This window comes from Anser anser, assembly GCF_964211835.1.
Source record: "Anser anser genome assembly, chromosome: 5".
NCBI lineage: Eukaryota > Metazoa > Chordata > Aves > Anseriformes > Anatidae > Anser > Anser anser.
The window spans coordinates 32529832-32546566 of NC_139725.1; the positions used below are offsets into that span (position 1 = coordinate 32529832).

General features: G+C 39.1%; 1 protein-coding gene across 1 annotated transcript in view; it reads left to right on the top strand.

Annotated features, from left to right (window-relative positions):
* Positions 1-64: 64 nt before the first annotated feature.
* PLA2G4F (phospholipase A2 group IVF) overlaps positions 65-16735 on the top strand; it is a 67339-nt gene continuing 50668 nt past the window's right edge. Inside the window, exons 1-10 of the mRNA XM_083840264.1 lie at positions 65-2290; positions 6479-6551; positions 9217-9353; positions 10723-10851; positions 12295-12335; positions 12910-12952; positions 14193-14259; positions 14551-14720; positions 15554-15667; positions 16128-16165. Of these exons, the coding sequence (XP_083696390.1) occupies positions 2063-2290; positions 6479-6551; positions 9217-9353; positions 10723-10851; positions 12295-12335; positions 12910-12952; positions 14193-14259; positions 14551-14720; positions 15554-15667; positions 16128-16165 (1040 nt within the window). The 5' untranslated portion in view covers positions 65-2062. The remainder of the gene's footprint in view (positions 2291-6478; positions 6552-9216; positions 9354-10722; positions 10852-12294; positions 12336-12909; positions 12953-14192; positions 14260-14550; positions 14721-15553; positions 15668-16127; positions 16166-16735) is intronic.

Below are 16735 nucleotides of genomic sequence, written 5' to 3' on the forward strand. Positions count from 1 at the left end.
ACCAAATCAGGAAATGTTTAGGTTCACAGATTTGCAGTTGCTTGAATTGTAGGTCATAGAGGAGCCTAGTGTTGGAAATGAAATACAGATGTTCAGTTTTCCCATCATATAGGAAGGAGATTAAGTCTCTGAGGAAGAGTCTTTGTCTTCATGACAGTTAGTTGAAGGCATTGGTATGCTGTTACTTCCGTAGAAAAACACCCCATGGAGAATAAAAAAAAAAAAAATTGATACTGTCCTTTGGAATCTTCATCTTTTCTGACTTTGCAGCTCTCCTTTCAGTGCTGTTAATGGGAGCAAAAAGGGGTTGCTTGCCTTGCTTATGCACATTTTATGCACTATATAATCCGGTTAGCAATGGTGTTAATTGTTCATACTTGCTGACAGAAAATTAACTGAATGAAATGTAGATAGACATCTACCTTTACCACTGTGGGGATACTAATCCTAGCAGAAATAAAGTTACCAGATGTGAGGCCATCTTTCTCTTCTCATGTTTTGAAGCCATTTTCTTTGCTTGTTTTCTTAGTTGGATAGGAAATGACAGAAGCAAGCAACTCTACTTTTGATATTAAGTTGGCTGTCAACAGTATCTACAGATAGATAAAGCTGTACCCAAACATTGTGCATGATATGTGACTGTGGAACTGTTCTTATGTATATGTTTTAAAGAGCTTTCAGTTTTTCTTGTGAGAGAGAAATTCTATAAACATACAATCCTTGTACTGAGATCTCATTGGAAGAGTGCAGAGAACTTCAGGAAAAGGCAGGTAAGACTGATTTAAGTAAAATTGGGCACTCGCAAGATAAAATGGATGTTTTTAATACTGCTTGTAATAAACTGTTAGAATGTGTGATTTTTCCATGTTAGCTTACTGTATGAGGCAGCCTCAATTTTCCCGTAATTTACATGCATGAGCTATATTAGTTAAATCATGCTTATGGTTCTGTAATTTTTCTGTTATAAATATAACTGAATAGGGTCCTCCTTCACTTTTAAGTGCAATGGTATGGAGAAATGCAAAGAAATTGCTTTTTCAGCTGTGTTTACCATACCATTTAATGCAACATGGGAGTTTAAAGCAACTGCTGGCTGTTTTGCAATGGTACTGTATTCATTTTCAGCCTGTGCGTTGACTGTAAGTCTGTGGATTCACTGACTAGTACTGACTTGTTTGTGCTACAAATACCAGCACCGATGCTTTATTAATTTTCTTAAATCCTAAGCTAGTGAATGACATTAATGACAGGAAATGACTAATTAATGGGACCTTACTGAGATTGTGTCACGTTATCACGTTTGTCTGTGCTGGTGACATGCTACATTACTGGCTTTCATATGTTTGCTACCACTTTCTAACTGTTGAAACAGTGCAGTTTTTTGTTTGGTTTTTCAATTTGTACTCTTTAGTAAAAACCTGCAGGTGAGGCAGCTGTCAGCAGCTGTTAACAAACATCACTTCGAGCAAACAATTGCCTTTGCTACTATGATATTTCTTAAAGCACATAGAACCATGGCCTTATCTATTGTACAACTTTTCAAGAACCTTTGGTGGAAGAATGAAGACAATGCTACATGGAAAGGGGGAGTATAAATAATGGATTTGTGCAAACAGCTCACACAGTGCAAGGTTAGATATGGTGCTGTATTTTTTTTTTTTTCTCCGAGTCCTAATGCAGGACAAGCCATAGTGTCTCACTTCAGGCCTCCCAGAAACTTCTGTGAACAGCTGCAGGCAACAAGAAATACAGCTTTTCCTCTGGCTTGCAAGATGTGAATTCATTTCTATTTTAAAATGTTCTTTTATGGTGTGCTGGAATCTGGAAAGGTTTTGAAACAGTCAAAGTACTAAATCAGGTCAAAGAAAATCTGGACTGGCAGTTGTGAGGTTGTGGCTTAATCATAGCAGTACTTCCTCCTACTCAGAGCTTCCCTGTCCAGTGCTGCTTTGCTGCTATCTTGCACCAGGATTTGAAAAACCTGCCAGTGAGGCTTTGAACTGGGTTGTGTGGCAAGCACAAGCCACACCTCTGCTTCTCGCAGTTGGAACGAAGCCTGCTCATGTGCAAAACTTCAGACCAAGCCTGTAGTAAGCAGCTCTTCACAGTCAGGAACCTAGGGACTCTTCTGTGTTTTCTTGCCAGGTTTTCTCCTGAGATAACAGGCCATTTTTTTTCCATGTTCTGTGAGGTGCTTCGGGGCCCGGTTCCACACAGAGTGCTGCCTTTTCTGGCAGCTGTGCTTTTCCAAAGAAAGGAGAGAAAAGAGACTGGATTTTATCACTGGCGGGTAAGACCAATTGTGTTGTCTTTGAGACAGCATTCCTTAGCTGATCTGTTTGGCAATGACTTCCTGTTAGTGCACATATGTAAAAACCAGTCCTGCACTTCTGCAGAGATTAACCAAAAAGTTTATCACTGGATGAAAATTTTGGATGACGAAAATGCTGATGTGGATAACGAAAATGCTGATGTAGATTCTTTTTTTTAAAAAAAAAAATATATATATATAAATTTGGGTTCTGCGTGAAACAATGCAGAGCAGGTCTCTGTTTCCTTGGGTTCTGGGGAACACAAGCTGATACTTTTTTGGGGGAACTCCAGCATATCAGGCTTCTCAGTAGTAGAGATAGAATGGTGCTTACATGTTTTCTTGTAAAATATCCTTGACTGCCTTTCCCTTCCTTTTTGCTGTCCATCTTATCCCATAGGGCTTTATAGTTTGTCTGCTTTAGAGTATGACTTAAACCACCCATTCATAATGCAGTACAGGCACATTTGATAAGCGGTTACAATGTGTTTGCCCTTCAGCTGCTTTATAATCAGTCCATTGTACAAGGCGGTATGCCCAATAACCTCAATTTCGAATTGTACTTAGCTGTTTGAGAAGGAGTCTCTGTCTGGAAGATCTGATCTGTCACCTGATTACCTGTCTCCCTTACCATAAATCTGGAAGTTAAAATTGAGGTGACCATTAAATATCAGAGGATGGTTTGCTGCCACTTTGGTCTACTGTTTGCTTTGTGATACAAAATGATTGTTGCTGACTTGAGTGTTGTTTTTTTAATGTTGTTCGCTACTTAGCAAGTCAGGGTAGGAGAGGCTATTAGCCTGCTGTGATTTTCATTAATCAGTAAATCAAAGGATGTGGTGCTTTCACTCCAGTGCTCCTTACATAAATCAATACATTAAAAAAATAGACACTACTTAAAAAAGCAAGGTTGTGTTGACTGGTAGGGAGAAATTTTGTTTTGACTTTTTAATAGCAAGTGGTCAAGGGAAGGGAAGCATATCAGTCTTTGGCTTTGTTGGTGAATTCAGTATGATCTAATCTATTCTAATAAATTTTCCAAAGTTAGCCTGTTTCCCAATTCTGAAAGCAACGTAAGCTTAGAGTGAGCCCAGTGTTTGCCACTGCTGTTGTTATACCGAGCTGTTTGCAGTACTCGTTATCACCTGACTGGTTATAAAACTTGTCTTCCAGAAGACTGCAGTTCAGGGTCTTAGTCTCCATACCTAACGGTGGGTGAACACTTAGGACAAAGAGGGAAAATGCAAAGAGTACCTGGGAAAGATAGGAATTTGCTTTTGGGTTTAATAGCAAACTTGGCAAGATACCGTGGCTGAAATTAGGAGGAGGGGACTTGTAGGCAGCATTTTTACTTGGGAGCAAGAACAAAATGGGGGGTGGGGGGGACATTCTCCCTTGATAAAGTTGATTTTTCTTACTTAGCTACCCCTTTGCCTGGTAGCAGCAAACACAAACTACGGTTTAGCAGCTGCATTTTTATTTACTATTGTGAACATTTCTCTAATTAAACTGTCATGCTTATGGTGAGTCCTCTGTGTCCACTGTGAGATGTGGGGAGGATTTCAGTACTTACATCCCACTGTATAAAGGTAGGTATTCTGGGATATATGAGTGAAGACTACTGGATCCTGTACCTGGGATAACCTGTTTTACAGTCCCTCGCTGCTGCATCACCACCTTCAGTTTAGATGAAAGGTACAGGCAGTTGTTAGCAGGGCTGAGGGTGTGAGAATTGAGTCTTGTACTCTCACTTGAGGATTTCATGTTTTTTGTTTCAGACGGATTCTCCTGAGCTCTGAAAAAGGGGTGGTTCTGAAGAATCATTAAACTGCAAATTAGAAATTTGTTGCTTGCATCTATTGTCATGTACATTGGTACATTGTCATGTATGCTGGTGTAGACAGAACCGTAGTTATTTGTCATAAATTTCCCACACACATTTCTTGCCTGCCTCTTCCGAGATTTGTTCAGATAGAGCACATCTAATACTCAGGCTTCATTACTCTGTAAGCTCATCTTGTAGTATGCTACAACCTTGGCTAAAATATAATTACAAGAGGCAGAAGGTGAGGTTCTGGCATATTGATAACACAGCCTTGGGAGCACAGGAAGATCTCTCTTGCACTATATGCCCTTAAATTATGATCCAGGCATGGGAAATGTATCCTCAGCTATGTAATGACTGGCTTCAAATCAATGGGTGCTGGAGACCTTTGGAAGGAACTTTTGAACATGTGACTGTGTTGACAGATGGTGTGCAGTAAAAGAGCAATGTGCTTATCTTTATGGTATTCTGTGCTTCCTCTGCCATTAGTGGCTGAATTCAAGGTGATAGCTACATTAGTGAAGATGGCTTTGGCAGCAGTGAGAGTATGGTGATGTAGCTTCACTTTTCAACAACCTGAAGAGTTGTAGCACCTTCAGGAGGTTGGTGAGAATAAATTATGCAGTCTTGAATTTCTTTCTGTAGTCCATTCCACAGCTTGAGGAGGTAGAAAGAAGGGCAGGCTTTGCCTGAGAAACTATGCTGTGACTGAAAAAAAAATACAGGTGATTAGGAAATATTTAAAAACAAAGAAAAAGCATCTGAAGAGCAGAGCTCAGGATGAAATCAGAAGTAAAGGCATGTCTTGCTACCAGAAACAAATGGGGGAAGGAACATCTTGAATGTGTTGATGCTGCAAATAAAAACTCTTTAGTAATAGCATAATTGGAGTTTATTTGCTCAAATTTTATTTGGCAGTTGAGTATGAGGTATCTTAGGCTATGCATGTAACTTTTAGCTTTGGTGCTCATGGTGGATGGCACTCAGTACAAAGATGTTCAGTGTACTAGTTATGTCCTGTTTTTTAGTCTGTTATTCAAACCCTGTTTTTCAAAAGCTACCAAATATCTTAAGGTGATAAGAAATGAGGAAAACTCCATGAGTTTGTGACTGCACAGTGCAATTCCATGTATTAGATAGGGAGTATTCAAGAACAGTTTGACAGTCAAGGGTTCATTGTTTATTCTTATTTTTTTGAGATCCTAATTAGTGATACGAAGGGCCAGCATTTTGATATAACATTTGGCTCTCTACAGCACTTTGTTTCAAGCAAAGATCCTGTTGAATTCAGTTGTCAATGAATGCTTAGCATATCTGAAATTAAACTGTGGTCTCAAGTCCACCATGTAGAAAATGATGAATATACGGCTAATGACCAGTTGTGGAAAGCATTTTGAAGTGGGATTTAATAGAAACGTTTGTAGCTGGCCATTATTTTGTCCTGGTTTGTCTTATAACTAAGGAATAGGAGGCAGAATCCAATTCTGTTCACAAGCCTTACACAATTGCCTTTGTCCAGTCTGCACCAAATCCTTTGAAACTATTTTCTCTTGTCGTCCCCTGCCACTCACCCTTGTCTCCTTCATGATTGTCTAGGATTTAGTCAGGTTTATATTTTCCCTCATACCTGGGCAGTTAGGTACTACCTTCCAAAAATAGCCTTGCAGAAGTTTTCAAGAACAAGAATTGCTTTTTGATCTATACTGGTAAAGTAGCATGCACTTTTTAGAGTACTGATATGAATTACAGTCCGGAATGAACAGGAATTTCAGGATTTTCTTTTGTTGCTTAAATTGCCATGAAGTATGTTTCTATAAGAAAGTATATTTTTTTTTTCCCTCATTGTAAACAGCATGTGCTTTCTACATCTTCATACATTAGGCTAATTAATTCAACTATTAAGGTTCTTGCCACATCTGCTATTACTCAACCATGCATATGCCCTTAGCAAGTGCTCTGAAGAAACTAGGCAAGTTATAATTGAAATTATTTGAGGAGCTTCAGTTTCTTTTTTTTCCTTCATCAGGAATGAGCTAATGAAGCAATTAAAAAATGATCTATAATTACAGGAAACCCTAAATCAGGAACTTAATTTCTGAAGTCTGTGAGGAGTTACCCTAAGAATCATTCGTTGCCATGCTGAAAGGGAATTGAGTTTACTTCTAGCCTCCTTTAGACTTCCTCCAGGAAACTAAAAATACTGTTTGTATTCCCAAACGGAGTCATGAATAGTTTATTTTGGTCTGACTGGTCTGGACCTTCTCTCTGGATTGATACTAGTGTGGTTACAGAACAGGTATTGCAGTTGAGTTGCATGCTGAGCCTTGTTCCTGTCTTTTCAGTGGGAGAAGCACCCTTACTACAACCTAACTGTAAAAGTCCTCCGAGCCAGAAACATCAAGGGTACAGATCTGTGTAAGTATTTAGTAAACGTATTATGAAAACAGATACTTTATTCACAGGTCATCTGTAACAATACAACCTGTGTTATGTGAACTTCTTACCTACATGTAGTGTATTGTTTTTATGTTTGTACAATGGTCTTTCTTGTAAGTCATTATGTATATATACATTTTGAAGGTGTAATGTGTAGCCAAGCTACAGATTAACCCTACTGCTTTGCAGAACAAGATAAGGTGAGTCCTAGTACCATTTTACTTCCTTGCTCCTTTTCTTGATGACCTACTGTGGCCTGTTTGATAGTCCTCTGTCTGAATTCAGCACTCAGGTTATGGGAGGGTTCACCCTTGCAGTTGCTGAACAGTCTTCCTGTACCTGGAAGTATAAATTTTCACTTAAATTCTAGCTTCCAGATGTTTTTCTCAGTTAGTTACAGTATTTTCTTTCATATTTCTGCTTATTTTGTTTACATTGTTGAAATTTTTTAAGGGGTAGGTGATTGACTGATTCCAAGACAAGCTTTTTTTTTTTTAACCTATTTCTTTTTGTGATAGCAGGGTATATGTTCCCTTCCTCTTATGCATCTGTGTTGAGTGAAGGTCTCAGGGCTGTTTTGGGGTATTTGGATCTTTGAAGGAATTGAGTCCTGAATAATTTTTAGAGTTAATACAGTAAGATGGTCTGCTTGACTTAAGTTTGTTTGTGACATCCACCATCAGACCACTGTAATGTTAAATGATTGTACAGGGAATGGGAAAGCTGCTGAAATGTTGAGGGCTTGAACATGTGTATTGTGACGAGAGTTACGGCCTTTCTGTTCAACTCTAGTTCCACATTTGCATTATTAAAGAGGCCTTAACTGGAAGAAGGAAGGACACTTAAGACAGAATCAGTTATTTTCAGGGAATGAAAATAGAGGAGATTGATCTCCTGGCCAAACAAGATGGGCTTACAGCAGTGGAGGATATTGTCTACTTTGACTTCAGTAAGGCTTTTGACACTGCGTCCGGTAAGATCCTCATAGAAAAGCTGATGACGTATGGGCTGGATGAGCATTGAAGTGGATTCAAAACTGGCTGAATGGCACAACTCAGAGGACAGTGATCAGTGATTCTTACACCAGTAGGTAGTGCTGTACTGCAGGGTGTACATAGTGTGTCCACTACTTTTCAGCATCTTCATTAATGATCTGGATGATGGGGCAATGTTCCCTCAGCAAGTTGGCTGATGACAGAAAACTGGGAGGAGTGGCTGATGGTGCCAGGGGGTCATGCTACTGTTCAAAGACCTTGACAGACTGGAAAAGTGGGCTGATAGGAACCTCATGCAAATCAGCAAGCTGAAGTGACAAATCCTGCACCTGCAGAGGATCAGCCCCAGTCACCTGTATGTACTGGGGGCTAATTGGCTGGAAAGCAGCTTGGCAGTAAAGCACATGTGGGGTCCTGGTGGATACCAAGCTGAACAGGAGTCAGTAGTGTACCCTTGCTGCTCAGAAGGCTCTTGGTATCCTGGGCTGCATTAAGAGGAGTGGTGCCAGCAGGTCAAGGGACATGATCCTTTCACTGTATTCATCACTGGTGGGGCCACTCCTGGAGTGCTGTGTCCAGTGCTGTTCTGTCTGCTGTGAGAGAGATGGAACTACTGAAGAAAGTCTAGTGAAGGGCCACTAAGTCTACTAATGGATTGGAGCATCTCTCCCGTGAGCGAAGGCTGAGAGAGCTGGGACTACTTAACCTAGAGAAGAAAAGGCTTGCAAATTTCGTTGTGTACAAATATCTGAAAGTAGAGTGTTAAGAAAATAGAGCAAGGCTCTTTTCAGTGGTGCTCAGTGACAAGATGAGGCAATGAGCACAAACAAGCACAGTGTTCGAGCTGAACATAATGAGAATTTTATTTATTTTTACTGAAGGTGACTGAAGACTGGCACAGGTTGCCTGGAGAGTCTTTGAAGTCACCATCCTTGGGGATATTAAAAATTTCACCGGAGTCTGTCCTAGGCAACCTTCTCTAGATGACCCTGCTTGAGCAGGGGGATAGACAAGATGACCTCAAGAGGTTCCTTCCAACTTCAACCATTCTGTAATTCTGTGAAAGGATGTATTATGCGAGAGAGGCTAGACCAACAGTGTGGTCTGGCAGCAGCTGTGTGTAGCTCAGAAAATGAAATAGCAGTAAAGGAGTCTAGTTAGTTAGTTCCTTTTCTATTATAGCTGCATTGTTCCTCGATACAGTACCACTACTCAATTCTTGGTGTTGAAAGCAAAACCTTAAAAATGAATTTGTATTTCATGGGGTAAGTTCAGGGCAAATTAATGGAAGGAAGTTCACAATAGTTCATGTTGAATTAACAGGACTGTGACGGCAAGGAAATGATCTTACCTTGGCCCTGGTATCAGCAGTCCTGTTCTGAAATATCTTCCTCATTTTGAATAGTAGTCCTTTTCATGAAGGGTTTTATGGTTTGGATGAACCAGAAAGAAGAAACATTGACACCTAATGTTCAATTTGCTGCTGTTTAAAGATGTGTACTTCATTAAATACATTTGCTCTACAGATTTGCTCTTAATTTTACACGTTATTTTTTATGATGCAATGCTATTTAGTAAGTTAGGAGCTCATGGGAAAGAATGTGTTTGATTAAAGTAGTTGTGATATGTCTCTGCACTCTCTGCTTTAGTGTCAAAAGCAGACTGCTATGTGGAACTGAAATTGCCCACTGCATCTCCCATGGTCTACCGAACTCAGGTTGTTGACAACTCTGATAACCCAGAGTGGAATGAAACCTTCCAGTATCGAATCCATAGTGCTGTCAAGGTAAGGAACGCCCTTTGTGGAGCTGGTTGGACTGTCTGCATTTGTGTGTTGGCTTGCTTTTGACAATTCATTCAAAACCAAGGGATCTTTATCCTCAAAAGCACTGGCATGTGTAAGGTGGTGGTCTTCTTCAGTGGTACCAAAAGCTGTAACACATCTAGTGATAACCACAGCTGTTTATAACTGCACCATTTTTTGCAAACTACAACTAGAATTTACTGTAAATGTCCTTGTTATGCAACTCAAGAAAGGGAAGTTAGGCACTATCAGATAAATGAAATTTTTGATAATGCATGTTACTGTTTGATGGTTGCTTCTACTTCCACGTTGTAGCTGTTGCTTTCTTCTAGCTCTGCTTGTCTTACACTGCATATTGTCTAGGATTCCAAGCATCTAAGGGAAGGTAATGGGAACTAAATTACAAATCACTCTCACTTAGCCAGATGTCTTATCTGTCCCGTCATCCATGTCTAGCCATTAGTTCCAATGATCAAGAAAAGCTAAATTCAAACTCTTAATAGAAACAGTATGTTAGGTCCTCTTAGCAGGACCTAATGAAACATTAAACAATTTTTTTAGGCTATCAGCATTCATTCTCAAAGTAATCTCATGGCAGAGGGAAGGAAAAAGTATTTTTAAAAGATTATTTTTAGCATTGAACCATTGCTTTGAATAACATCCTAGGCTTTGGAATAAGGTTTATTAACAAGAAATTATCCCTCTCACCTGAAGTGCCTTTCTGTAGTGGTTGGTGATGAAGGTGGAATGCTAATGGACTTAGAGAAATTGTAAGAAAATTGCAAACTAAACTTTTGAGTGTGTGTGCTTTTTCTTCCCCTGCAGGCTCATGAAGCCGCAGTCTGGTTGCTGCTGTGAGGCTAAACCAGCACAAATTTAAGTTCAGCCTTGTTTCGCTGAAAACTATTTTTTTCAAGGCTGTTTTTTGTTGTTGCCATATGTAGTTTGTTGCTTCTGTTTCGGTTAGTTTCTGCTGAACTTAACTGTTCTGAGACAGTGCTGAGAAAGAAGTGATAGGTCCCTGCAATATCCTCGACTGAGTCATGCTGAAAGGGTGGATATCGCTTTTCGTTCTTCAGGCAAATCTGTGGCAACCTGGTGGAGAGAACCCCCTACATGTTCTGCTGTGACCTCTCTCTAGCTGGGAAGCTGAGAAAAAGCTTTAGCTAAACACTGTCAAATAGAAGCTTTGTGCTTAACTATGCATAAGTGAATATGCATATAGTGAATTCCCTTCAGGGATGGGAAAGGGCAGAGGTACTGATTAATGCAAAAAATGACTGTTGTTTACAGCTATTGAGGCTCTTGAAAGTCCTTCTGTCTTCACTTGAGACTGTTTGTTTGGTTTTAGAACATTCTGGAATTGACACTCTATGACAAGGATGTCCTAGTCAGCGATGAACTCACTTCCATCGTCTTCGATGTAGGAGGCATGAAGCCAGGTCAGCCTCTGCTGCGCACTTTCAAGTTGAACCCCGAGGTTAGTCCACAGCTCCTTCCCCGGAGCTCTGAATAGCTGCAGCTCATGTTACAGAAATCAAGCAGTACATGCTTGTTCCATGCATCTGACTGTTGTAGAGGCCACAAGGGGAAAATGTAGCAACAGATAGCAGTGTATATGGGCTTACTGTTATCTGAGATGCTTCTAAAATAGCAAGTGATTTTTTTTGTGTGTGTTCCACAGTCTTTGGGATGTGCAGCTAAACAAAACTTTGGGGTGACTTCTGTCTTTCAGAAGATGTTGAAATCTTTTGGAAGGTTTTTTTTTTGTTTGTTTTTTAACAGGCAAGAGACTTGTAAACTGGGCTTAAAATGAAAGGCATTTGTGGTCAGCTGTTTTGTGGATTGCAGACTATCTTATTTATTTGATCATCATCAGTTTGCAATGAAGAAATTTACTGCTGCAAAGGCTACCTCTGTGTTTACTAAGTCAAAAGCTTAAGAACAGTTTATTTTTTACTGAGCTATGTTCAGTTAAATGTAACTTCTGCTTCATGAGAGTGACATTGGTGCCTATGAGCTGCTGTCAGTCCCTATGCACCGATTTATGGCCTTGCAAAAAGACAGCTTATTTTACATAACTAAAATCATGTCACCAATCCGATCTCTTTTGTAATTGCCTCAAACACAATAGGCCTGGAGTACAGGTGAGCTAATAATGTGTTTTCTTGAGAAATCTGGCTTCAGTGCTGACAGTATGGTCAGAAGCAGATGAACTGGTATGCAGTTAGCAGGGAGGTTTTGGTCAGTGTCACAGGCCCTCCAAATGATTTGTGATCACAGAAGGAGGCTTAGTAACTCCATTGTTCCCACAACATTATCCTATCTGCTGAATGCTTAAAAAGTAGTCTTGATCAGTAACTAGGGAACTGGAAGCTGTAACTTCAGTGAAAGAGAATCACCGAAGTTGACTTGTACTTAGTTCTTTTAAAAGCTGCGCTGGGTCAATCATTTACTGCTATGGCAGGGGGAAAGATGGCTGGGTCAAAGTCTATACATGACAAAATAAAGGCAGCAATGAGCTAGGAGTGTAGTCTGTTGAAATAATAAATGGGAAGAAACACCAAGTCTCCTGTAGAAGCTGTTTTCAGAGGCAGCACTGCAGTGGTGCTTGAGCTGGAAGAGTGTTTTTGAAAAGCAGGGTAATGGATCGGAGAGCCAAGTCTCACTAATGTGCACTTGTCTCATCAAACATAGATGTGTCTGGTCACATAGAAAATGCCTGGGAGGACAGGAGTGTTTAAAGAACAGCAACAAAAAAGGCGGAACTTTAAGCATTCTAAAACTTCACTCGAGTTTTTGTAAAAGCAACAGAAGTAGTTACTATCATTTTTAACAGGAGAAAAACTTAATCTCATGGAAAAGATTGTCGTAATCATACTCACATTCAAGGGTCACCTGTGTCCAACTTTTATTTTTAAAGGATAATGAAGAGCTGGATGTAGAGTTCTGCTTGGAGAAATGGTGAGTTTTACCTGAAGAGCTAAATCAACTTGTGCTCTAGAGAGATGTATTAGTCGCTTTTTTCTGAGCAGTGACAGTCTTGTCCATGAGAAGGCTAATGCGTTATGCTTTTCTGTGGTGCGTAAGTTGGTCACTAATGGCTGATTGCAAGTGTTCTTAAAGTGCCCACCACCAAAATTTGGGGGTACCAAAGAGGAAATAAAAGTTTGATTTTTATGGGAATGGCAACACTGCAAAGGAAGTTGCTTCAACATATTTTGCATAAGCTGAATTAATTAAGAGTGGAAAGCTTTACACACTTAAAGTATACAGGTTATCTGTATGACAGTCTATTTAACCTCAGCTTCTCTTTAGGTTATCAAAATAATGACGTTTATAGTGGTAGAGGAATTTTTCCTTCAGTCATTTTTTTTCTGTTATTCTGCCAAGGGAAATAGTGTCAGTCTAGTTTGCATAATATGTTGCAATAAGGACCTTCCTCTCCTGCCTCTTATCCAGAGAGTTAGTTTGTAAAGTAGGATGACACAAAAATTAAAACTAGAACTCATTTGCATTAAACCTCTTCCTTTCACAGCTCAGATACCCCTACAGAGGTATTGACCAATGGAGTACTTGTGGTGAGTATACTGAAGTCAGTTATGGGCATTGGGATTTACACCTGAACGTAGGTGTTTAATAGTTAGAGGACAAGAATTGTTTAAGATTCAACTCCTGGATCCAAATAACTCATATTCTCTCTAGCAGTTGCCTCTGCTTTTGAATTTGCTGTTTTAAAAAATTTCCTCAGGTTTTTGAAACTTGATACCAACTCCTGGGAAGGGTGTTTTTTTTTCCAGTATACCTGTTTAAAATATGTAAACAAAAAACTCTTAAGAAGGCTAGTGAGTCTTGAGGACCGTCCTGAGTTTTCTAGCCTAGATGCTGATTGGGTGTAGTCTTCCTCCTTATCTTAACATCTATTATTTCTAGGATTTTCTCATTGCCATTATTAAGTAGATCATAATTCTGGAGGTATTTGTTTGTTCTCTTCGGGTGATCAGGATTTTAAAAAAAAAGAAAAAGTACATTATACATTAAAAATCTTTTTTTTTTCTTTTTCCAAAGGAAAGGGGCTGAAATGCCAATTTTTAATAGGGGAAAGAAGGGAGGGAAGGAGTTCTCTCATTGTTGAAATGCACATTAAAACTCTGCGTTTCAACAATGAGAGAACTCCTTCCCTCCATTTTTCAGGAAAAAATTGATGGCTTGTAATAGCTCAGTTCTGCAGACTGTTTCACAGTATAGAGCCCCTTGTGTTCATATTTCCCGCAGCAAATCAGTCTTATGTTCAAGCAGTAGATATGTTTGCTATCTATGAGAGCAGTTATGGCTAAATAAATTTTGTATCCCCTGTCCTAGAAGGGAAGGTGAAGATGGATTGGTGTGAGACACTGTTTCATGAGGACATGGATAATCCAAGACAAAATGTCATGGTAGAATTTATGAAGCGTTTTCTAGGATCTGAACAGATTCTGTATAGGTACTCACATGTCCATTAAAAAAAAAAAAAAGATAAACATACACAGAAGAAAGAAAGAGGAGGAAAAAGGTAAACTTGTAAATATGAGGTACAGGTTGAAAAAAAATCTGGAATAGAAGTGGTTTTTATTCTGAAACTAGAGCATATAATCCCTTCTTGCTAAAACAATACTTGCTCTTTATGGATTATATTGATCATTCAAATAATGTTTTTTTTGCGTTTTTTTTTTTTGAAAGATTGTAGCTGTAAGCCGAATCCCTACTATACTGGGTGGATTAAGCTCCAACAAAAAAATGAATTCAAACTTCATAACCAGAGCTGTTTTCTTCTTTTCATAGGTTCATCCTTGTTTGTCTCTGCAAGGCACCGTCAACAAAGAAGAAAAAATGAAAGAGAAACAGCAAGGTATGTCTGCCTGCAGAGTCTAAGGAAGACCTACTTCTCAGCAAGTTTATTCCCAGAGAGAGGGGAGACTCCTTACTGTCTACCAAGTGTATTCTTATTTGTTGGCTACAAAATTGACTTTGTTAGTTAATTTAGTATTAAAAGCAAAATAATATTGGGTCACTTCCATTGGATGCCCCATGAGAGAGACTTGAGAGTCTTGTGTTTTCATATTCTCAGCTACATTTGACAAAAGTATTTGATTTTCAGCAAATGGATTCTGCAGTCTAAACTTCTTATTCTAATATACAGGTAGCTGCGAGGTCAAGCTGTCTGTTCCAGGGGCGTATCAGAAGCAGCTGTGTATTCCTTGGAGACCAGATAATGAGAAGGATTATGGAACCTCCTTTGTTTTTCACATGGACAAAGAAATGCATCCAGAACTGCAAGTGGAGTTGGAGCAAACCATATCTGTCCTACAGGTAAGTAGCTGTCCTGGCTGCTACGAAAGTTATAAACACTTTTGAATAAATCCACCCTGAAAACAGTGTCTGGTCTATAAAAAGCCTTTAAACATAAACTGAATGGCCTTCATTTGATCATAGGAAGGCAGTGAATGTCTTCAGATGTCCAGGGATATCAGTTTTGGATATATTGTTTAAGTATGCATGGATCTCAAAAGCTTGCACTGAAAGCAAGTTTCGTGTTGGTACTTGTGGTGCTGAAAGGGTCATCCATTATTAAGGTTAATTATCACTTCCAGATACACCTTTCAGATATAAGAATCAGAGTTAACTCTCTAATGTTGTACCAGGTCAAATCAGAATTTTCTAGGCTAGAATTCTGTCTTCAACTGATGTATTTCCTGGTTCTGCATTAGGAATCGATGGGCAGGCTTAGGTTGATATTTATCATCACTTCATATGGATTCATTTTTCTCTATTTCAAATCCTGCTTTGAAGACTATACAAGTTCCCTTGTGGGTTTTCTGACACGTATCACTACAACCATTTAGGGGAAAATACTATGTTTGGAGATAAAGGTTTTTGTGTGTGGCAGACAGCTATATTAGAGAAATATAATAATAATAAAAACAGCTGTTTCAGTGACAGAAATAATCCCAGCAAAGATCCTTCAAGCAGAGAGCAGGATAGGAGTCCAAGGTCTCAGAAAGCCTTAGACTGCTTTGGAAAAGGGTTAGTTGTAATGATTTCCAGGATTCTTTGCTATTTTATTTTACTATTTTTTTTTTTTTTAATGACAGTCATATCATTAACGTTTTTTCTGAAGCACGCAACATTTTATTTTTTATTAGGATGGGATGAACCCTGATATTGAAAAGCATACTACAGTTCTGGGACAGGGGACTGTACCAGTTAATTCCCTTCCTGTTGGACAAGAAGTTGATAGAGTTGTTTCTCTGGGAGAGGTAATGTCAACTATTGCACCTATTTTAACATACTTTGAATACCCCCCACCGGTTTTAGGCATTTGGAAAGTTAAACTGCACATGATTCTTACGAGTGCTGTTCTCTTGTAGATCTAGAACGAAATAGCGAGATTACTCAGTGCAGCTTTTCTAAAAATGTTTTCATGGCTGGCAAAGATGAGAATCAAAAATATCTGAGGAGGAGAGAAGCCAGAAGCTTGCAGAAGAAATAAATGTTTTGTCTGCTCTCTGAGTACATGTTTAGTCACTGTAAATAAATTATTTCAGACTACTAAAAATGTTTGGAATAGACTGAAGAAAAAGGTGTTCCACAGAGGTAGTTTTGTGAATGAGTGCTGTTCTAGTTAGTATCTGGTGACCATGTTGATGTAATAATCTTTAGTTAGTAGTGCCACCTGTGCAGTTGCTACCAATTGCAAGATTTGTTCTGTTTTCACAGGGACAAAGTTTGGATATAAGTTTGAAAGCTGAAGAGAGGTGAGTGGGAACCTCAAAGACCTCTAAAATGAGGAAAGGTCTTAACTCTCACAGGGAGCTGAGTGATTATCCCTGCTGCTCTGGGAAACTCTGCTGTCTCAATCAATCTCTTGGGACAGATTCAACAGCAAACCTTCTTGATGATTTTTCTTTTCACATATGTGACTATTCTCTTTGAAGACACTATCTCTTGGATTGGTGTCAATCCTGCTGAAATATGAAAAACATTTTCTGTTTTCCTAACACTTAAACATATGAAGTGTGGGAAGCTGATGGTGCAAATATTAAGTAGTTGTGATAGATGCAGATAGTTCTGAGAATATTCACGGTGCTGTACTGACAAATAGGGAAGGACAGCTCGATGTATGAAGAGCTTGAATGGGGGAATAGTGCAAAAAAGGAGTGCTAAAGAAATAATAACACAAAATTGAGAAGTTGTCATATGAGTTGGTAGGGTAATTGGGTATATAGTCATTAACTGAAGATCCCCCTCCCCTTTCAAAAACTCGTATAGCAAGTTTATTGTTTTCCTGTTATATCCTCCTGACACTTAAGTCCAGAATCTTCTGT